This window comes from Phyllostomus discolor, chromosome 3, assembly GCF_004126475.2.
Source record: "Phyllostomus discolor isolate MPI-MPIP mPhyDis1 chromosome 3, mPhyDis1.pri.v3, whole genome shotgun sequence".
In the NCBI taxonomy this organism is placed as follows: domain Eukaryota; kingdom Metazoa; phylum Chordata; class Mammalia; order Chiroptera; family Phyllostomidae; genus Phyllostomus; species Phyllostomus discolor.
The window spans coordinates 153,184,492-153,208,830 of record NC_040905.2 but is presented as its reverse complement, the minus strand read 5'-3'; the positions used below and the strand labels follow the sequence as shown (position 1 = coordinate 153,208,830).

At 36.7% G+C, this 24,339-nt stretch overlaps 1 protein-coding gene across 7 annotated transcripts in view; it reads right to left on the bottom strand.

Annotated features, from left to right (window-relative positions):
• ZDHHC21 (zinc finger DHHC-type palmitoyltransferase 21) overlaps positions 1-23,713 on the bottom strand; it is a 69,279-nt gene extending 45,566 nt beyond the window's left edge. The window contains exons 1-5 of one of the 7 annotated variants that reach the window (XM_036021586.1): positions 23,552-23,645; positions 20,824-20,969; positions 17,374-17,504; positions 10,895-11,093; positions 3,102-3,200 (exon numbers count right to left, since the gene is read on the bottom strand). In XM_036021586.1, the coding sequence (XP_035877479.1) occupies positions 3,102-3,200; positions 10,895-11,048 (253 nt within the window). In that variant the 5' untranslated portion in view covers positions 11,049-11,093; positions 17,374-17,504; positions 20,824-20,969; positions 23,552-23,645. Of the gene's footprint in view, positions 1-3,101; positions 3,201-10,894; positions 11,094-14,721; positions 14,786-17,373; positions 17,505-19,738; positions 19,833-20,823; positions 21,673-23,265 lie in introns of those variants that run through there. The other 6 variants (XM_036021585.1, XM_036021587.1, XM_036021589.1 and 3 more) reach the window with 6 other exon arrangements.
• Between the last annotated feature and the right edge of the window lie 626 nt (positions 23,714-24,339).

Here is a 24,339-nt window from a genome sequence, read left to right as displayed (position 1 = left end):
TAAAGGACCCAAGAGCAAAGATGACAGTGGTGGGGGGAGGACTGAATGTGGGAGGTGTGGGATGGGTAGAGCAGAGGAGAATAATGGGGGAAAATGGGTACAACTATAATTGAACAATAAAAAAATTTTTTTAAGTAGCTCTAGTAATGACAAAAAACACTGAAGTCAAAATTAAGAACGAGCTTGACGTGAAAATGTTCTAAGACTGTGGTGATGGTGGCACAGCTCTATGAATACACTAAAAGCCACTGAAGTGTACAGTTTAAACAGGTGAATTATATGGCATATAAATTATAATCAATAAAGCTGTTTAAAAAATTTAAGAGATTGAATAAAATCATTTCACAAAATTTGAAAGTGACAAAGGTAATATTTCTATATTTTGGACATGTGTGAATAATTTGAATAACAAACATTTAATGATTTCATTTGACTATTTCCTCTACATGCCCAAAAGTTTATAAAATCAAATTCTAGGGACCTTTGCACGGGAAAGTGGAAAATTCTCTTATATTCAAATTGTCTCATATATGAGGAGTTACATATTTCTTCTGTTTTAAAAAACAGGCACTATAAAACATTGCAGAGTAATTAAATTTAAAAATTGTTTGAAATCATAAAATTATTAAGATTTCATTTTCCTTTTCTAAAGAACTGAATTTTATCAAATTCCTTAACTTTAAAACAATGCTGAATAAATGTCACTACTCTACGGCCCCAACTTTTTAGTCATGCTATATTATTGTTCACTGTTAAATTTTTGTATTTACTAGTTAAAACTATATTTACAAAATAATCAGGTAACCAACACAAAAAACACTTGATAACTTCTAATTTTCCCCACAATCAAATCAAAGGTGAAAACTGAGCTAAAATTATTACTCTGTATATACACCCATGGTAAAAGCTGGTAGATACAAGGATCTGGGCCTCAGATCAATTCTGTAACAAGCTGCTGTGTGACCTACAATGGTTAATCTATGCTCCTGATTCCCCAGGCTACCTCACACAATTACCGTAAAAATCATACGACATGAGATACCACAAGACTCAGTAAACATTAAAATGTAATAAATTAATATATTTTCTCAATTGGGAAAAAGGGAAGTCTTCTGAACTCAGTGAAGAAAAATAGTTCAAATGTCAGCTGGAAGTTGATACAATACAGACATCCAAAGAGTCAGCAACATGGTGTCCTCCACTGCTCCAGTCCATAACACAGTGGTTTCATGTAAACTCAATTAGGCCCACAAATATAATCTGTTCGGTATTCATTTAAAACCAATGTTTTAAAATTTTGAATTAGTTGCCAATATAGTTTTAAATATATGAAATTTCTCAGAAAAACTGAGATTCCCTATTTTGACTACAAAAATGGTAGATTTAAGAATACTAGAACTACATGACAATTTCTCTATAGCTGAGGAACAGCCTCTCCCCTCACATAAGATGTGAGATTTTCTCTCCCCCCGCACCCACCACCACACATGGCCTCAAATGCATAAGAAAAAAGAGAGAAAGAGAGAGACAGAGAGAGAGAGTGATGTGAAATTTTCAACAGGAAACCTTCACTGGCCCCATTCCCTGATTTGCAGTATCTGACACATGTAAGTACAGGAGTGTCAGACCACTGCAAAGTAAAGATTTTATTAGAAATGGGTCCTAGGTTAGGAATAGCCTGCCACTCTGATTTTCTGGAAACACTGGGTTTTAAAGTTAAAATAGACAATTCCTTTATCTGTATTTTAAGCCTCTGGTTTAGGCTAGTTGAGAAGAGGGATTTCATACAAACTGCAGAGCATCACCCTCTCTGCCCAAACACATGCTTGTGGGTGCATGCACACACACAGACATACACACTAACTGCTAAGTGACAGTGATACTGTTTCTCTAAGTTAATAAAAACTAAATATTCAACATAGTTTTCAGACATTTCTACAGCTGTGTAAACATCAGTGTTATATCATTCCCATTTAATCATTAAAACCTGCAATGCCAAGTAAGCAAGCCTGGAAATGATAGGTCTCAAAAAACAACAATCAGGGATTCAAGGGAGGCTCTAAAGTGGCTTGCCACTTAATCAAATTTTGAAAGGAATTACTGGTTCCCCAAGTTTGCTACACACTGAATCATCTGTGATCTTTGAAAAATATTGATACCTGGCTCCCACCCCCACACATTCCAATTTAATTAACATGGAATGTGATCTGGACACTAACAGTTTTAAAAGCCACCAGGTGATTCCAATGTGCAGCAAGTTTGGAAACCATTGAATTACTCTAAAAAGTATTCTGGTTCTATAATATACAACAAAGACATAAATTTCTTAATAGAATAAAGTTCAGAGAGTTCTCAAAGCTTACAGGACAAATGGTCAAGAAGTAAAACTCGGTAAAAAGTGTAAATGAGGTTTACTATATCCAGCATGTAATAAAACAAGCAATACTTTTCAATTTATTTTTGTGATATGAATGGTTACCATGTAATAAAGTGATTAAAAGTTACCTTCAGTTCACACTAAATGCTTTCAAACTGTTAGAATTTAGACAAATACAGGCAATGTTATGATAATACTGCATAATTTACTATAGGCAACATTATATTTATATCATGAGGTAAATGGCACCATCAAAAATTCTTTCATTAAATAAAAATATAATTTCTCAAATAATTATATGCCACTCAACAAATATTTACTCAGTATTTACTAAGTGACATAGAGAGACTGTTCCAGACACTAAGGATACAGCACTGAACAAATGGAAACAAAACAACAAAGCTGCCTGCCCCCTCACAGAGGTTGTACAGATCTAGAGTGGAAGGAGAGGCACACAAATACACAAACTGAAAAGGGGAGCAGGGGAGCAAGGGTATGAGGAATCAGCTGGGATCTGCAATTTTAAATAGAGAAGTCTGCAAAGGTAAAATCTGAGAACAAAACTTGAAAGTTGTATTAGCATATACAACTAATATACGTATATAATTAAAATGCATATATAACATATTAACTATATATGCTAATACAACTAAAGGCAATAAATACATTAATAAAAATAATAATTCTGGCATAGTATAAGTGGTAAGTCTGAAGAGGACCATACCTCCATGTGGGATCTTAGGGTTCTCAGGGAGTCTTCCTGGATCAGTTATTGAGGCCCTTATTAAGGCGACCAGACAAAATATGGCAATGCCATAGAATACTAGAAGAAAAGTGAAGGGGAAAGGGGAAGAGAAGGGAGAAAATTAGTCACTTACCCTTTAAAACATTTTACCAATAAGCATATTTTAAAGTTTAAATGTATATTTTAATTACTACCACCAGATAAATACAAGGAGGACCCCAAACCCAGTACTTATAAAAAATTATATATTTACTCTTTTGTGATTTAGTATTTACTGTATTATTTTTTCCATTACCACTTAGTCCCCTTATACCCCTTCCCTCCCAGCAATCACACACTGTTGTCCATGTCCAGGAGTTCTTTTTCCTTTTTGCTCAGTCTCTCCACCTGCTATCTTCACCTTCCCCACAACAAGCTGTCATCCTGCTCTGAGTCTATATTTTCCTTGTTCAGTTTGTTCATTAGCTTCCACATATGAGTGAAGTCATATGGTATTTGCCTTTCTCTGACTGGCTTATTTCACTTAGCACAATGTTCTCCAGGTCCAGCCATACTGTGCAAAGGGTAACATATTCTTTTTTACAGCCAAGTAGAATTCCACTGTGTAAATGTCCCATAGTTGTCTTACCACTCATCTATTGATGGACACTTGGACTGCTTCCATATCTTGGCAATTGTTAAGTAACACTGCAATGAAAATATGGGTGGCTATGTTCTTTTGAATTAGTGTTTTGGGTTCCTTTGCATATATTCCCAGAAATGGGATCACTGGGTCAAAAGGCAGGACCATTTTTAGTTTTTTGAGGTATCTCCATACTGCTTTCCACAAAGGCTGTAGCAGTCTGCATTCCTACCAACAGTGCAAAAGTGTTCCCCTTTCTCCACATCCTCACCAGCACTTGGTGGTGGTGATATATTGATGATAGTTGTTCTTTTGATTTTCTCTGATGATTACTGACATTGAGCATCTTTTCATATGTCGATCTGCCAACTTTATGTCTTCTTTGGATAAGTGTCCACTTGCCCATTTTTTAATTGGGTTGTTTGTTTTTCTGGTGTTGAGTTTCATAAGTTCTTTATAAACTTTGGATATTAACCCCTTATCAAATGTATCGGTGAATATGTTCTCTCATTCTGTGGTTTCTCTTTTTATTTTGTTAATGGTTTCCTTTGCTGTGCAAAATCATTTTAGTTTGATGTAACCACATCTGTTTATTTTTTCTTTTCTTTCCCTTGCCTGGGAAAGAAAATCTGATAAAATATTGCTAAGAAGCAATGTCCAAGATTTTGCTGCCTATGTTTTCTTCCAGAATTTTCATGGTTCCAGTTCTAACTTTTAAGTCTTTACTCCATTTTGAATTTATGCTCTTGTGTGGTGTAAGAAGGTGGTGTAGTTTCATTTTTCTGCACATAGCTGTTCAATTTTCCCACTGCCATTTATTGAATAAACTGTCTTTAGTCCATTGTATTATTTGCTACCTCTGTCAAAAATTGACTATAAAGGTGTAGTTTTTTTCTAAGTTCTCTATTCTGTTCCATTGATCTGTGTGTCTGTTTTTATGCCAGAACCATGCTGTTTTGATTACTGTGACCTTACAGTATAGTCTGATATTAGGTAGCATAATTCCTCCAACTTTGTTGTTTTTTCTCAGGATTGTTGTTGTTATGTGGGGCCTTTTGTGGTTCCATATACATGCTTGAACTACTTGTTCCAGTGCTGTGAAATATGTCATTAGAATCTTGATAGGAACTGCACTGAATCTATAGATTGTTTTGGGTAGTGTGGACATTTTAAGGATGTTAATTATTCCTATCTGTGAACATGGTAAGTGCTCCCACTTAACATATTTGTATCTTCTTCAATTTTTCTTCAGTGTCTTTTAATTTTCTGAGTACAGGTCTTTTACATCCTTGGCTAGGTTTATCCCCAGGTATTTGATCCTTTTTGAAGCAACTGTGAATGGCACTGTTTTCTTAATCTCTCTTTCTGCTTGTTTCTTATTGGCATATAAAAATGCAACTGATTTCTGGATATTAATTTTGTATCCTGCTCCTCTGCTGAATTTGTGTATCAGTTCTAGTAGTTTCTTGGTAGAATCTTTGGGGTTTTCTACATACAGTATCATGTCATCAGCAAATAAAGAGTTTTACTTCTTTCTTTCCTATCTGGAAGCTTTTAATTTTTCCTTCTTGTCTGAATGCTGTGGCTAGGACTTCCAGTACTATGTTGGTTGAATAAGAGAGGTGAAAGCAGACATCGCTGTCTTGTTCTGAATCTAAGGGGCCTGCCTGTAGTTCTTGCCTGTTGAGTATGATGCTGGCAGTGAGTTTGTCAAATATGGTCTTTATTATGTTTAGGTATGTTCCCTCTATTCCCACTTCGCTGAGAGTTTTTATTATAAATGGGTGCTGGATTTTTATCAAATGCTTTTTTGCATTTATTGATATGATCATGTAGTTTTTACCCTTTATTTTGTTTATGTGGTGAATCACACTTATTGATTTTCAAATTTTGTATCAACCTTGATTCCACTTGATCATGGTATATGCTCTTTTTGCTGCATTGTTGTATTCAGTTTGCTAATATTTTGTGGAGAAATTTAGCATCAATGTTTATCAGGGATACTGCCCTATAATTTTCTTTCTTTGTAGTGTCTTTATCTGGTTTTGGAATTAGGATAATGCTGGCCTTGTAAAATGAGTTGGGAGCCTTCCCTCCTCTTGAATTGTATGAAATAATTTCAGAAGGAGAGGTGTTAGTTCTTCTCAGAATGTCTGGTAAAATTCCCTTGTGAAGCCATATGGTCCAGGACTTTTGTTTGTTGGGATTTTTTATTACTGCTTCAATTTCACTAGGTTTAATCTACTTATTCAGCTTCTCTGATTCTTCCTAGTTTAGTTTTGGAAGATTGTATGTTTCCAGGAATGTATCTATTTCATCCAGGTTGTCCAGTTTGTTGGCATATAGTTGTTTATAATATTTTCTTACAATCCTTTGTATTTTTTTGGTGTCAGTTGTTATTTCTATTTCAATTCTGATTTTACTTATTTGGGTCCTCACTCTTCTTTCTTGATGAGTCTGACTAAAGGTTTGTCAATCTTGTTTATCTTTCAAAGAACCACATCTTGGATTTACTGATCTTTTACATCATTGTTTTAGACTCTATTTATTTCTGCTCTGACCATTATTTCCTTCCTTGTAGTCACTTCTGGCTTTGTTTTTCTTTTTCTTATTTTTTTGAGATAGGCCTGTAATGCTGTGAATTTCCCTCTTAAGATTGCTATCTGTGTCTCACAGATTTTGGAATGTTGTGTCCTCATTTTCCTTTGTTAAGGTATCTTTTAACTTTTTCCTTGATTTCATTGTTGACCCATTTGTTGTTTAGTAATATGTTATTTAGCTTCCATGTCTTTGTGTGTTTTTCAGTGTTCTTCTTGTGTTTGACTTCTAGTTTCATACCATTGTGGTCAGAGAAGATGCTGGATATGATTTCAAACTCCTAAACTTATTGAGCCTTGTTTTGTGTCCGAACATGTGGTCTGTCCTAGAAAACACTGTCCATGCATTTGAAAAGTGTGTCTATTCTGCTGCTTTTGAGTGAAAGGCTCTGAAGATACCAATTAAATACATTTGATCCAGTGTGTTGTTTCAGGCTGCTGGCTCTTTGTTGATTTTGTCTGGAAGATTTATGGGGTTTTGAAGTCTACGGGGTTTAACATCCCTGACTATGACAGTATTTCTGTCGATCTCTCTCTTTATGTCCATCTAGATTTGCTTCACATATTTGGGTGCTCCTATGTTGGGTGTGTAAATGTTTACTAGGGTTAAACATTTCTGTCATCCAATTCTGTTGTTGGATTATTCCCTCTATCATTACGTAGTATCCTTCTTTGTGTCTTATTATAGCCTTGATTTTAAAGTCTATTCTGTCAGATGTAAGTACTGCCACCCCAGCTATTTTTTCTTTTCAAGATATTTGTATGAAATATCTTTTTCCATCCCTTAACTTTTAATCTGCTTCTTTCCATATGAGATGGGTCTCTTGGTGGTAGCATATATGTGGGTCTTGTTTTTTTATCCATTCAGCTACCCTCTGTCCTTTGGTTGGAGCATTTAAGCCATTTACATTTACGGTTATTATTGATAGATATGTATTTAGTGCCATTTTATGTTAGACTATTTTCCTCTTTTTTTCTTTCTCTTTTTCTTCCGTGTCTTAAAGCAAGCCCTTTAACATTTGCTGCAGTACTGGTTTGGTGTTAACAAACTCCTTTAGCTCTTTCTTGTCTGGGAAGCTTGTTATTTCTCCTTCGATTTTAATAGCCTTGCTCAGTAAAGTAGCCTTAGTTGTAGATTCTTGCTTTTTATCACCTTGAGTATTTCACATTACTCCCTTCTGGTCTGATATGTTTCTGTTGAGAAATCAGATGACAGTCTAATTGGTGTTCCCTCGTATGTAACTACCTGCTTTTCTCTACAGCTTTTAGGATTCTCTTGTTTTTAAGCCTTGTCATTGTAACTATGATATGTCTTGGGATAGGCTTCTTTGGGCCCAACTTGTTTGGGACTCTGAGCTTCCTAGACTTCTATTCTTTTTCCTTCACCAGATTAGGGAAGTTTTCTGTCATTATTTCTTCAAATAGGTTCTCGATCCCTTGCTTGCTCTCCTCTCCTTCTGGTATTGCCATAATGTAGACGTTCTTCTGTCTCATGGTGTCCAAAATGCTTCTTCTCATTTTTTTAAATCCTTTTTTTTTCTTTTTTCTGCTCTGCCTGGATGTTTTTCCTACATTGTGTTCCAAATCACTGATTCAATCCTCTGCTTCATGTAACCTACTTTTTATTCCTGCCTGCGTATTACTTTGTAATTTCTATGTCTTTTTCTATGTCTAATTTCTATGTCTTTTTTCATGCTGTTAAGTATTCTTATAATCATTACTCTGAACTCTCTATCTGATAAATTGCTTGCCTCCATTTTATCTAGTTCTTATTCTGGGGAATTCTCTTCTTTCATTTGGGTCTGTGTCTTTGTCTTCCCATTTTGGCTGCATCTTTATATTTGTTTCTATGTATTAGATAGATCTGCAAAAACTCTGATGTAGGCCTTTGTCATGTGCTACTTGTGACTAACCCTGGTCAAACTGTTTGGGGCCATAGCACGTGGCTCCCTTTGCTGGGCCTCTCTCTTGTGCAAAAAGAACCTGGCCATGCATTAGGGCCAGGCTATATCAGCACTGGGTCCAGGGGGAAGGTCAGCTTCAATCTCAGAGCTCCCAAAGATCCCCCTTAGTTGTTAAACTAATCAATGATATAGCCTCAAGTTGTAGCCAGCAGTCTGGCTTAAGCTCCACAGGGTGGGACTACTGCTTCCCCTCAGGCTGATGCTACTTGGCGGGAGTGTTCTGCCAAGCAAAATGGCCCCTGCAGTATGGGGAATAACTCAGCACAGGGATCCTGGCAGCTGCTCCTTCAGTTCCTTCCCCAGAGCCACCAACCCCTGACTCTCCTCTAGTGTCTCTAGTCCTCCCTGCCCTCCCTTGCCAGAGCCCAGGGTAAGTGGCTACAAACAATATTTTGCATGTTGGTCCTTTAAAAGGCTCTCTGCATTTCCAGCCATTTCTCCCTGTCAGACAGAAACCCTGCAGCTTTTCACAGCTAGATGTTACCTGTATTCAGTTCCTCTGGTGCTGTAAACTAGGGAGCCCAGCTTGCGGTTTAAACCCCCCATTACTCAGGGGAAACCCCTCTGCTGCTAAAATATCCTTCCGGGACTTCAGCTGCCACCCATGGGAGCCCAGCCAGCACTCCCACACCTCCTCTGCACTCCTAACACTCATGTTGTGGTGAAGTGGTTTCTTCTGTCTGTCCTTGGTTATAAAGCTTCTCTCCAACTAATGTCCAACTAATGTTGGTTATTCGGGATGATTTCTGTACAATTTAGTTGTAATACCAGACTAGCCCTGGGAGGAGGTTAGTGTATCTTCCACTTACTCTTCCACCATCTCAGGGCCTATGGGTTCCACAGGTGCCTGTCACCTCTCTCACAGGCTGGCATGACCTTTGGCCACTGTCTTTTCTCCAGCTCTCACATGAAAGTAGGAGTCATTGTGTATTTATTCTTACATGTTTAAACTTCAGTCACCTTCAAAGTACTCTCCATTTGATGCAATACACCTACTGAGACATTTTTCCACTGCTCAAGTGTTTGAACTCATCTATTTTGATGCCTTTTAGTGCTTTTGCTGTTTTTCATTTCACCTCTTCTATATCAGCAAAACATTTCCCTTTGAGGACTTCTTTTATCCAGAGAAACCAAAAAAAAAAGTCATTCAGGGCAAGATTGGGAAAATAGGGACAGTAGGGCATGGATGTCATGCTGTTTTGGGTCAAAAACTGCTGAACACTCAGCATGGTGTGGTTAGGTACACTCATAAATCACCCATCATGACATGGGCAAACCAGATGAAAGAGTCTTCAAAAAAAATTCACTGAAGCTGAACGCAGCCTCTCACAATAATGCCAGCTGGTGCAATGATACTGATGGGTTCCTAGAATACTCACCTAGCAGGGTAAGCCTATATTACAAGGGTCCCACCCTCCAGAAAAAAATTCCAGGTTTTGTGGGGTGTCCCCCTTATAATTTTCAAAAGATGGAAAAATTAAATAATTCATTTCATTCATCAAATAATACTGCCAAGAAGACTACCTTAAATTTACCACTTTTAAATGTTACTCTGAATAGCTGATAAACTTGTTATAAATCAGGTTCTTTATTTACAGAGGTTCCCTATAAATAATTATATAAACGAATGAGTTCCCTTTTAATGACTACATGGACTATAAATGAATTAAAGTAGCATTTTAAAACATATTCTACAATTAAACTTTTTCATTAACTTTAACTAGCTATCTTCAAAATTATTTTGAGTTAGTGATGTTAAATTATTGCTTTCAACAGATCTTAAGATATTTAATTTGCAAATAAAGAATCTAGGAACTTTTTACAAGTTTTAAAATACAAAACTAGTCAAAATAACAGTAAGAGAAGACAGATTCATTCATCACAATTCTACCTTTTAAGTGAATAAAAAATAAGCATTCTGTTGGGGGGAGGGGTAAGCAGGCACTACCTCTGTAACAGGAAACTTAATTCTTAAGTGCTAACTCCAGGGCTGATTGCATGGTATTGTTCAGTGTTATCATTTGTACATCAGAGATTACATTTCCCACAGCTCTTGCAAGGTCAATATAACATAATGTACATGGAAACTATAAATGCCATGTACATGTAAAATATGTCACTTTGAACTTAATCATAGCAAGCCATTACCAATGAACTACAGCAGAAAATATTATATAGTGGTTCAAAGTGTTATAACAAATATAATAATAATATCTAAATCATAAAAATCTCACTTCTCATTAATGTATACCATCTTCATTCTTAAAACGCCTACATTTGCAATAAGTAAATACCAGAAATATCAAAAATTTACACACAAGTTAGCACTACTGTACCAGTTTTTCTTTTAAATAAAATGATCTTTATATATTTTCCAGAGTTAGATACAGAGATAATCACATTTACCTAAACCTGCCAAGTAGTATATAAAGGCCATCATGTTTTAAAACTTGCATAATTTAGAAATAACTTAGTATTAATAGCACTAATATTAAAAGTAAGGTTATCATAGTAATGCTATATTCCAAAAACATTCACAATGAAGGAAAATCTTTAATTATATAAAGAAATAAAGACCTAGAAACTTACTTATTATTAGTATGCCTGGAATATGTCCTTCTTCATAGTGAGGAAAGAGGACAATTTTTGGAATTATGACAATATTGTATAACCAGACAAAGACAATCACACCCATGCAGCACCAACCATGTGGGTCAACAACAAAGTGAATCCGGAGACCCATTTTGCAGTCCTACAACTGCCTGCTGACCCACAAGGAAGGATGATCCTAAGGAGAGGAAAAAAAGAAAAAGTTATTTATATTAAAAATATTATTTGACTAAAACAAAACTACCTTAGTGGCAACTATAAAATGATACTTTTTGTATTTTCTTTGTATATATTTTTAAAGATGTTAGTAATGTATTTTTAGAGAGAGGGGAAAGGAGGGAAAAAGGGAGAGAAACATCCATATGTCAGAGAAACATGGATTGGCTGCCTCTCACTGGACCCCCACGCCTGTGAGAGGCCCCCAGACCTGGCCTGCAACCCAGGCGTGTGCCCTGACCGGGAATCGAACCTGTGACCTTTTGGTTTGCAGGCCTGTGCTCAGTCCACTAAGCCACACCAGCCAGGGCATCTTTGTATATTTTTGACAAAATAAAACATTTTAGAAAATAAAGCAGAGTTTTAGGATATTCAAATTTCACCATAAACTTCAAATAATTTAATTTCAATTTCCTTTATAAACTCGTATCATAGAATACAAATTGGTACTAATTTCTGAAGTTAAACACAAGTCTGTCCTTAACCTTAACCTAGCAATTCCATGTGTAAACCCAAAAGAAATGGGTACACATATCCACCAAAATAGATATATGTGTATATAAATGTTTAGTAGCTTAAAGCATAAGACTAAATGATGATCATCCAAGTCAAAATAGTAATTTTGTGGTAGGAGGGGTATTTATTTACTGTAAAGAGACACAATGGAACCTTTGTGGGACTAGAAACGCTCTCTCTTTACATGGTTAGTGCTTTCTGGATATAAACTTACATAAAAATTCACTGAGCTGTTCACTTAAGATTTGTGCAATTTAGTTTATTTTAAACCATAGTAAAATGCTTTAAAAACTATTTTTGAAAAATCATAAAAAGTGAAAAGTAATTACAAATTGCCAAAAATATTTAAATTCATGGACTAAAGTCCAACTTATCTTACTATCAACTCAAGAAGACTCCTGTTTAAATGGGGCTTTTGTCAGTTGAGTATTAGCAAAACGCAAACAGGCGTCCCAATGAAGTACTTAAAGTGAAGATACTTCTATACCTGTGGTACCAAAAAAGTAACTTTAAAGAAGTCCATACTTTAGTAGACATAAAGCTTAAACAATAAGTTACTTATAAGGTCTAGGGGCACTTTTACATAAAATGGAATAACACAATGATAAACTAGGCTGATGTTTCTGAAACCTGTAAGTAAATGAGAATCAACTCAGAAGCTTTCTAAGTATGCTATTTCCAGGTCCCACTACAGATCTATCAAATCATAATTATTTTTGGAGTACAGTTCAAACACCAACAAAATGTTTAAAATTATCTCCAACTGTATGACACAGCTGAGTGGTACCCAGGAATCTGTAATCCAGGAGCGTCAGCAATGAGCTGAACTCAGGTTCAACAAATATTCATTGAGCCTCCACTACATAGCAGTCACCTGCAAAGCACTGTAGGTACAGTGATAAATAAGACATAGTCTTTGCTTAAAGAAACTACCCATCTAATGGGGAAAAGAGTCATAAAAAGGGTTTAATATAGTACGGTAAGTTCCAGAGATGTGGACAAGTTGTTACCAGAGGCACAAAACACAGGGCTAGTTAAATCAGGGTAAGACTTCCTACAGGGGTTGAAACCTGAGGTTAGTCTTAAAAGATGAGTAAGTTACCCAAGCAAAGTGACAATACTGCAAACAGAGGGGAAAGCAAGAGGTACCCAAGAGTAAGAATTATAGGAGGTACCACAAATTACCATCATAAACCACAAGTCTTCAGTAGAGAGTGAGTGGTGAGAAGGGGCTGTGTCATGAAGTACACAAAGATGCCGTGTTAGAATGCTTAGACTTCATTCTGAGGCATTAGAAAGCTATTGAAGCAGGGGGTTAACATAAGATTTATACCTTAAAGGAATCACTGAAGCTCTGGTGAGGAAGGTGAAAAGATCAGTTAGTGTAAAAGATGACAAAAGCCAAAATTAGTTTTGGAGAAAAACCAACTAAAGAAATGGTTAGAATCAAACCAGTACTTTTACTAATTGACTGGACATTAGGGGTCACAGAGGAAACAGTCAAGGATGATGCCCAGATTTTCAGTTTATATCCCAAACTACTTCATTCTAAGAATAATTTATCATTAATTGAAGAGCCTCAGGGTACTATCTCTTACAGACCTTGACAGTGTTCTTTAAAGCTACAAGGCTACCAGAGAAAGAAAAAAAAAAGATTAAGGATTATTTAATTTTAAAAGAATAACCTTATGTTATCATCCCTAAAACCTACAAATGTTGGGGATGCAGAAAATAAGACAGGAACTCAAATGCAACACCACTCAACTGCTTCCATCAGATAGGGTCTAAATTAATCCTTACCTAGGAAGTCTAAAATATGAATAGACCCTAGGTCTTTAAAAAAAGTAAAAGTTGAACTTTATTACCTTTTAATTAGAAAATTCAAATACCTATCAGTATCATTTAAGCAAGAAAGGTCAGAGAGGATAAAATATGCTATTTAACTTGCAAGATATTATTTTAAAAACTAAAGGAGCTCAAATAAAAATGATAAGCTATCTACATAGCTAAAAAGAGAAACACTAAAAAGAATATTTATATTTACAGTCTTGCCAACCATCAAGTGCTAAAAGAAATGACAGAAGACTCTGTCTCTCGACATATTCAATATTATTAACTTCATGTATTTTCATGTACTTTAATGTTTCAGTTCCATTCAGGACTAAACAGATTACGCATTACAATAATTATACAGAACAGGGTAATTTCATTATTTATTTCTAAATTCGTTAGTATTAGAAACAGGAGAGTAAACAAGCCAACAAAACAAGTAGCAAAATTATCAATTACTCATTCACATTTCCAACTTTATTTTTATTCTCCTCTTTCAGAGATTAAATTTTCCTTATCACTAAAAGAGAGAGATTCCTCACAACAGAAAACATTAGACAGTGAAAAGTAAGGTTAAAATGTATCTATTTTTCCCGGATATAAACATACATAGACAACAAATTGTCTATATATCCTCACGGATATATAGGAACAGATCCTCAAGAAAAAGTGAGCAAAGGATAGAAAAATGAAACAGTAAGGAGATAAGATGTTGAATATTAAAAAAATACCTGATTAGTGAAAATCAGTGCCACATCACCCCTACAATTAGATCATAGAGAAGAAAACAATGGTCTTCCCAGAGCTCCAAAGCAGATCCCCACCAGAAACCAGCGCTGCAGGACCACTGCACTCGGGTAACATCCACCAGGCGTGGCTCGTGGCTGAACAGAAACTATTACACATCCTGAGCAACATCCGAATGCAACATGATGCTGCTATTCCATCTTGAGGGTGGCATTTGTAACATACTTTCATTAGCCAGAGATTCCAACATATTAATTTGCATATTAAATGGTGAGCTCATAACTCAAACTTTGATGTAACTCGTGGACATACTGGTACTGCAACATTTTTTAAGATTGATATCTGGTAACTAACTATACTTGAGTGCTATGACTAACTTCATTAATGATGTAAATTACTACTGCACAAACTTTTTTTTAAAGAAATTATAATTCAACTCTAATAAACTGGACTACATAAATATTTACAACGTTCAAACTACTCTGGCAGCAAATTACCTTTCCTTTTTGCCTTTTCAGGCAGCTAAACTTCACATTTTCCTCAGGAGGAACATTCAAGTCACTATAAAAAGAAAGTGACATAAAACTATATTATCAGAATGCAGATTTTAGAAAATGATAAAATCCAAAATAATTGACAAGAAATGTAGTAAAATATATATCTCTAAAAGTACAGTTTTATCAGACTTTCCACCTCAGCCAGTGGTCTTATTACTGTTCCCATGAATATGGAAATATACCCCATCTCCCATTTCTCCTCTCTGAAATGTTCTCGCCATTTTGCTTACTCTAACTTCAATTCATACTTCAAGGTCAATGTGAATCTCACTCTCCACATAAAAATTTTGCTGGCACCTCAGTTCATAGTGATTTCTCTTTCTCTTCTAAATTCCAAATAAAAAGCAAAGCTAGTAGAAGAAAATAGCAAGTGGTTTTATAATCTTGGAATGAGGCAGGGCTTCACAGATGGAACCCATAAGCCAAGTTTGACCACGTAAAGGAAAAAGTTCTAAAGCCCGGGACACACCAAAAACAAGGTAAAAGACAAAAAGCATCCCTGGAAAATAACAACACATAACTAATAAAAAGCATACAAAGTAAATATTTAGAGAGACAATTCATAAAAGAAAAAAATCCAATGGCTCATCACTAGTGATTAAGAAAATGTGAAGCCCTGGCTGGCGTAGCTCAGTGGATTGAGCGCAGGATGCAAACCAAAGTGTCGCAGGTTCGATTTCCCAGTAAGGGCACATTGATGTTTCTCTCTCTCTTTCTCCCTCCCTTCCCTCTCCAAAAACAAATAAATAAAATCTTAAAAAAAAATGTGAAATAACTAGGCATACTTTTCAACCCTTTGTACTGACAAAATTTGGAGAGACGGATAATATCCAATGTTCAGAGGACAGACAGAAAAGGCCACACTGGTGTGCATATAAATTGATACAATCATTTGGAGGACAATTTGACAGCATCTATTAAAATACCAAATTCTTTGACCCAGCAGTTTTATTTCTAGTAATACCTAAAAAATACTCATTATAATATACAGATATATGTTGTATATAACATGGTCTTTTCCCTCACCCAAGGACATTTTTTCATTGCTTTTAGAGAGAGGAAGGGAGAAACAGAAACACTGGTGCGAGAGAGAGGCACTGATTGGTCACCTCCTGTAGGAGCCCAGACCAGAGATCACACGTGCTCCGATGGGGGACTGAACCTGTAACCTAGAAATATGTCCTGATTAAGAATCAATTTGGCAACCTTTTACTAATGATGCTCCAAAGGTGGTGAGCCAGGGCATACAGCACTTCTGTAACCACAAAAATACAGCACAACCTAAATGTCCATGTAGAGGGAGAGGAATGACTAAATAAATTATAATATCCATAGTGTAAACTATTTCCAAGTCACTGAAATTTTAGAATAAAAAAAAAGTAGGGGGAGAAGGTAGATCTAGATCTCCATATAGTTATCCACATATAGTATTGAGTGAAAAAAGAAGTTACATAGGCAAATCTATTGGGGAATGAGGGTGGGGGCCTTAACAGTGGTTTCCTGAAAGGGGAGGTGGAAAAAGACAAGCCAGGAAAGGGTAGAAAGGAACTTCTATGGTGCTGATAAAGACCTCTACCTTGATATGAGTTTGAGATACACAGGTTACGAATAGTCAAAACTCAGCCAGCATACACTTAAGACTGTTCCATTTCCTGATATGTAAATTTACCTTTAAAAAATCCCTACAAACCAATACTGGACTCTAATTAATAATATGTATGCTGAAGTACTGGAGAAAGAGGAGAGGAAATGATTTTTGGTTCTGTTAGAAAAAAAGTGTAAGTAATTTCTGTATATGAATAGGAAAAATGTGTGAAAGAGAACACCCCTATAAAACTCTTAACAGTGGTTATCACTGGGCTGAGCAAGAAAAGAGCAAAGAGAAAGAAGGTTTTCACAGTTTATGTATGTATTAATGTGTTCTTCTAAGTTTATTAGTTAACATATGTACTTCTAAATTCTTTTTAGCCAACTGAAAAATAAAGATAGACTAGGGGGTCTGATTAGACACTACAACCTTACCAAAAAATGTTTAATTTAAGCCTCTCTTTATCACTATATGTTATCCTTACTTTAAATATTTTTAAAGTTAATATTTTTAAAAAATCTATGCAGAAGCATCAGCTATAAATCCATGTAAGACTGATAATCCAGAAGGATGTTTCTAAAACTTGTATTACTTACAGATTATATTTCTCTATTAAAAAATGTCTTATTTAAGAAAATATTTAGTTAAGCCCTGGCTGATGTGGTTCAATGGACTGAGTGCTGGCCTGTGAACTAAAGGGCCACTGGTCCAATCCCCAGTCCGGGGTACATGCCTGGGTTACAGGCCAGGTCCCCAGTAGGGGGCATGTGAGGAGCAACCGCACATTGCTGTTTCTTTCCCTCTCTCTCCCTTCCCCTCTGTAAAAACAAATAAATAAAATCTTAAAAAAAAAGAAAATGTTACAATTTAATATGAATAATTTTAAATAAAGTATAACTTTTTTGCAAAGAACAACTATTAAATACAACTAAACATAAGAATTAAGGACACTATGCCACACAATTCAAAAACTTATTCCCATGTAAAATTAAACACAGACTCACCACTTGCAAATTCACTGTGATGTGTTGTAATTTTTCTGGTACTTGCATTTAGAGGTTTGATCTTGATTCATTCTTTTTTTACTGCATTCCAACAAATGGATTTCTCTTCAATGACAGTTTTCCATAAGACTCTATTAATGGTTTAACAAATAATTATCTCTCACAAAGATGAAAACCATAAGCAGCTAAATAACTTAACCTTAAAAATGTCAGTTATGAAGTTATAAATTCAGAAATTAGATGACTCAACTCCACCTTATTCTGTGTTTTCATATCCTACACCACCCCTAAAAAATGTGCATTTGATTCATGATTATGCATGAAAAGTTCTCTCTTTTGAAACCACTCAGTTCCCATAAAACAAATCAGCATTATGCATCCAGCATTTGGGCTTCGTCAAACTTCCTGATCACAAATCACAAAATGACAATTAATTCTGAGGTCACTGATGGGACAAAATGCAATGTAATGTCTATCATAATGTAAGGCTAGAACTATCTAATCATAACTGATAAACATAAAATTAAGAGTCTAAAATAGAAGCAAGTCTTAGTTTAAAATGTATGGAAAAAAGTTATACTTTTGTAATAAAACCATTAAAAGAGCAACCATAAAAGTTAATTTCTACAGCTCAAGCTTAAAGGCTTAATATTGGTAAGAGTTTTAGAAGCATACACTGATTCAATGTTCCCTTAATTTAATCAACATCTATTGACTCTGTATATGTGCTTTGGTGCTGGATATAATACCAGAGAGGGACCCTATCCTCAGTGGAAAAAGAGTAGTAAACACATAAGAATAACGCCATGTAAGACAAGGTAAGACAGAAGGCAAGGGGGAAAGAAAGCATCTCATATAGGTAGGATATTGTTTCATGGACCTTTTTTTCACTTATGTGGGAATTTATGTGTGTACTAGGTTGCAACACAATATGTACTTACTATGGTAAACTGCCAGCAGGGAAAGATTTCTGGAGAGGGTGAAATCTGTGAATTAGCTAAATTGAAGAATGGACATTCTTCTGAATGAGGAGCAAATAAGCAAAGGTATAAAAAGTCAAAAATCCAATTAAGCTGAAATGGCACAAGTCACTGCATGTGGAAAGATGAGGCAAATTATGTCTATCCTCACCACAATCCACTCTAAAAAATGCTTTTCATAATGTTACTAGTACACACAAATATATAAGCTTTATAAGTATATATTGCATGTATGAAATATATAACTGGAAAGGTTTAATGAAATATTTACCCCTATTGTATGCAATACACTCTGGTATTATTTCATGACCCACAAGCAGAGTATGATCTAAAAGTGAAAAACACTGTTAAACCATGTCCATGAGTTTGGATTTCACCCTAAACGCAGTGGGAACCATTAAAGAATTTTAGACATAAAATGCCATGACGAAACTTGCATTTTGGATAAAAGGGCAGTATTTTGAAAAATGGACTTAGGTGGATGATAAGGCTCCAAGACTGACTAAATGAAATTAGACAGGCTTACCGGTCACCCACAAGAAACATGAGGGCATACAGTAAGCACCCCCAAAGTGGTAACTTATAAGAGCAGTGGGGAGGGGTGGAAGTGAGGATGGAACACTTAAGATAGGAGGCATGTTGGAAAAGGAAAATTAAGAACATTTTTTTTACTTATGAGTAAAATTTATAGGAGTTGGTGAACAAGTAGAAGCAAAGAGCACATGCTAGGATGGTTCCCAAGTTTCAGCCTAGGGACTGGGTGAAGGATGGACCCATTCTCCAAGACAGGAATTAAAGGACAATTTACATGTTTGTTAAGTATACTGCTTACCGTAACAATGAGAAACTGTTACATACTGAGGATATAAAAAATACATCAAAATAATTATCATTACATTTCCATTCCCCTTAGAGACTTGTTTTAAACTATTACCTCCCAGAGTCAATTTTTCTATGATCTATGATTGTTAGATTGTCAAATGTAATTTATTTCTACCCTAACTTTCTAAACTGAGTTAAAGTGGTCTCCTTGGCTGTATCTTTGTTTCTTAAAGACAAAATATGGAATTACCAAGTAAAGAAACTGTTGCTTTACAGTTTCTCTAGAAGAAATGAATTTCTAGAAGAAATGAATTCATCTTCTTCTAGAAAAAAATCTCAAGCAGAATTAAATATGGCACATCAGAATGTGGCACATATTCTGAAACATGGCCAAGGTCAATAATGCCATGAAGACTATGACTCTACAATGGCTTTCCAATGTTTCGGCACAGCAGTTCCTGTCAGTTACAGTATTAGGTAATAACACAGGTCAACCATCCATGAGTCAAACCCCAGTCACTCCCTGGCTTAAAATCAAGAAAGAAATCCTACTTCACACTTACAGATAATAGAGCTTCATTGCAGCCATAATATACAAAATGAGATGAAAACTTCATCTAGTTCAACAACATCACAACCATTGTGGAATCGAATCTCCTCTATGTGGTATAAAAGCAATGTTAGCCTTAAAAACCTAGGAAATTTAGTATAACAAAGAATATCTCAAACTTTCATAACTATAAAATGTTAACTAAATATTCTTTTTTATTTTATTTTTTTTATTTATTATTTTTAGACAGAGGGGAAGGAAGGGGGAGAGAGAGGAAGAGAAACATCAATATGTGGTTGCTTCTCATGTGCTCCCCACCAGGGACATGGCCTGCAACCCAGGCATGTGCCCTGACTGAGAATCAAACCAACAACCCTTTGGTTCACAGGCCAGCGGTGAATCCACTGAGCCACACCAGCCAGGCCTGTTAACTAAATATTCTTAACATTGCTGTGTCTAAAAGAATATAATCAACAATTTATAGGGCACACCAAGAAAGGAAAAAAGTTTTCCCCATAGGGTCAAAAGAAAATTGTTAAAATATATATGAATATATAATATGTAAACCTGTAATTCAGCTCAAAGTTCTAAAAACAAAGTTACAACTATATACCTTTAAACATATATTTATACAACTATTTAACTTCTGATTTTTATCTACTCTGAAAACTGGTCAAATTAAATAATTCTATGTAAAATATCATTAATAATTAGCCAATGAGGTATTTAATTTTTTGACTATCACATCAGTATTCAGTGTATATCAGCAGAAGAGGAAATCAGTTTAGTACCGATAGCAAAAAGAGAGCCACATTCAAAGTATGACACAGCCTCTTCAGTTTCTTTTCAAGCTTCAGTTAACCATATGTAAAATGCTGATAAAAAATATTAATTCATCAGGTTGTCCTTAAATGGGAAAATGCCTAGCAAATAAGCACCTCCAAAAATGGTAACTTTACAGGGGGATGCGAGAGGGGAAAGGAAGGGAAACTTAAAGATGAGTTTTACTTCTAGTCTTATAAACTCCAGAACAAAAAATGATTCTGGATCCCCATCATTACAGTGGTGCCACAATTTAATCATACCCCAGTTACCTACTTTCTCTAACACTGAAGTCGGAGAACTATCTGTCTCAGATGAGAAACCTCAGATGGTACAGCCCTTCAGCTAGTATCATTCTGTAAGCATGTCGGGAGGTTGACATGAAGTCTCTTCAAGCAGAAATCCCAAAATAGAGAAGTAATCTAAAATAGAGAGAACTGAATTGAAGCCTGCAAACTAAATCTCTTTCAGGTAAAAACAGAGGCCTGGTAAGTTACAGAATGAAGCATGAAGAAAAAATCATGACCTGATTTAAGGAGCTAATGAGGAATGCATAACCGAAGTAAGGAATTCTAGTTCAACTGCTGAGTTCTCCGGGAAGATTTTGTGAAAATGAGAGCAGTGCTACTTCATGTCTATGAAGATGGGCTTTTCAAACTAGAATGACCCAATTTACCAATGATTCTCAACCAAAAAATCACTGTTCTGACAATAAGAATGACTGGTGTTTCTCCATTCTTGTTTTTCACCTATATTTTTTACTGACTCAAACTAGTTCAAACATTTTCAACTTCAGCAGTATTAATGCACTGCTTATTCTACTAAATGCTAAAATGCCATTTATATTTAGTGCATTTTAAAAGTTGAATCTGAGCCCTAACAGTTTACTAAATAAAAAGTCTTCATTCTTTAATACAAAAGTAAAACTGAGTTCAGGGAACAACTTTCTGGTAATAAAGATAGCTTTTCCTCTGCCTTCCCTGTTATGTATGCCTGGTAGTACTGATATCACCACTATGTGGCCTTCTAAGCTGAAAAAGATTTTGACTCACACTCAATTACAATGCCAGAAAAAAGCTCCATAGAGACATTCATTCCATTCATTTCTTCACTAATACATGGCACTATTTTATCCATGCTTGTTCATTCATTTCTTCACTAATACATGGCACTATTTTATCCATGCTTGTTTCAAAAGTTCTGAATCAGTCCCCATGAATTAAAGAAATGACTCAGTGGGCAAACAAGTAAAAATTTTACAATTCATTGATTATCTTGTTTCAGAACCTACCTGTTAAACCAATGGTTATGAGTATGCATTTTTAAATGCTCATTACTCTTATTAAGCAAAACAACCTAGAGAAAGGGAATGTAACACAATTATCACCATTTGGTCTATTTCATATACTCCAACTACAACTTCTAAAGTATGTTAGGCTTAACAGAAATCACAACAGTTTGAAGGGTCCTAATATAATCCTATTGCTTTACATTTAAAATGAGGAATTCTGGGAAAGCACAATACTCCACAAATCATTATTCCAAAAGTATGGAATTATACATTTTTAACTTACACTTTGATGTAATTTTACTAACATTTCTTCAAGTAAATGTTTTAAATGCACCTTTAACCAGTTAAAGGGTCTTAAATTATTTACAAACATACCTGTGCCAAGTAAGCAAGGAAAAGCGAATAAGCCTTACTCAAAGAACTCAGCCTGACTCCCTAGCACAGATGAGGAAACAGCACAGGTCACTGGCCTACCCAAGACCCCACAGCTGGACTGTGACAGTAATGACACAAAAATCCAGAAAACCAAATCTCATTTCATTCCTTCTTTCTGGTTAATTTCTCATCTCATCTCATCTCATCTCATCTCACCTACGAAAACCTTTTTGACATTAAGACATAACTAAACAAAAGAAAGCACCTCCCTGGGTTTTATCTTTAAAATAAATCAAATCTAAAAGTTGGAAGGATTTAACAAGATATTACATAAAAAGCATGTTAGTGCAGGGATGGCATATACTACCTTATCATCATCACCATTACTGTTATTACCACCACAAGGAAAGTTGTGATTTTTTTTTAAATACACATATTAGCATATGAGGCTGGGGATCCATTTGGCCCGTTTTTAACTTTTGCTTAATTATCCTTAGTCCTCTTTACTTTAGACTGCAACTTTACACTATGATTTATTACCCGCCCACAATGACCTTGATTTTTTTCTTTCTTGTACTTTTATGGACTACTATATTGCAATACTTTCAAGTAATAACTAGTCAGGTTCTCTCAGTCCTAGAGATTACAGACATACTCCACTGGCCCACACTGGATCATAAAACGTGACCCAAATATAGCCTGAGAAAGACCACAACTTTGAATGGACTCTCCAGTTAAATTCCAGCGACCTGTTATAGTGACCGGTAACAAGTGCAAACTGCTGCCATTTAAAAGCCAGTTTCTCAAAAATCACTCTAGGATCTAAGAGAGGGAGGCAGAAGGTCAATAAAGGAGTAAATTATCTCCTCCTGCTGATCCTATGCAGTCTCACCACAGCGATCTGGAAATGAATGAAAGGCTATGGTAGCATAAATCCGAGACCCCTGAGCGCAGGTCTTGGATGCGGGATTCAGAGAGGTAAACAGTAGTTCACAGGCGAGAAACTCATGGCACAGACTTAATAAATTAAAAAAAAGAAAGAAAAACCTTACCCAAACGACCTCGACTAGAGCAGGAACCCTCTCATCACCAGTTAATGGGAGGAGCAGTTGGTGGACGGTCGCAGCTCTGGCTGAAGATGCTCTGAGGAAGGCCAGGCCAGGGGCGAGCAGGGCACCCAGAATACCCGGGGCTCTGCACGGGTGCGGGAGACAGGTGCAGGGAGGGGGCTGGGCGCGGGGCGGGAGCGCGGCCAGGTGAGCACGGCGGGGCGCCGAGAAGCTGCGGGCGGGGCCCAGGGGAGGGTGGCCTTGTCGCCCCCACACCTGCACCACTCACAGACGCCCGCTGGCTCTCCTCTCGCCGCCTTGGCTCTAGGGGCCGCCAGCGGCTCCTCCTGCTCCTCCTCCTCCAGTACCTCTGCCGCCCAGGCTGGGCCGTGCTCCTTTTCCGCTTCCGGGATCCCGAACTCCAGACCGGCGGGGTGAGTATCCGCCCGCGCAGCGGAGAGCTGGGCTACCCCCGGCGCTGTCCCGCTTTGCGCCCGAGAGCCGGGATGGGAGCCGCCGAGGGTCGAAAGACCAGAAATCGCGGGGCGGGAAGAGACGCACCCAGACCGAGGTCGGCCGCAGGCCTGGCCGGACCTCAGGTCACCCAAGTACTCCTACCTGAAGCACCTGGGCGCCTCGGCCCACCCCCACCTCCAACCCGTGCCACCCTCCCAGCTCTGCCCGGGCCGACCTTCTCTTTGTCCCCACACCCTCATTGGCTCCTTCTCCCGCGAGACAGGCGAGGAGCCTTCCTTAAAGGATTGCATTTACCCTCTTCCTTTAAGGGGAGTTGCTCAACCGGCCTGTTTCCTTCCGAATGTCCTGTGGTATCTTGCTCCACAGTGCAGTCCGCAGCATCTGCATCCTGTGGGAATTTGTAAGAAATGCACAGTCTTAGGCCTGCTTACTTAGTATCAGAATTTAACACGTCTCCAGATGATTACTACATCCGCACCTTAAAGATTGAAAAGCACTGGACTCCAGTTAATGGTCTTGCCCACTTCAGACTCTCTATGGGGCAAAAACCAATGTTACCCAACCCAGCCAAGATTTTTTCTTCCTCTCAACAACCTAAAC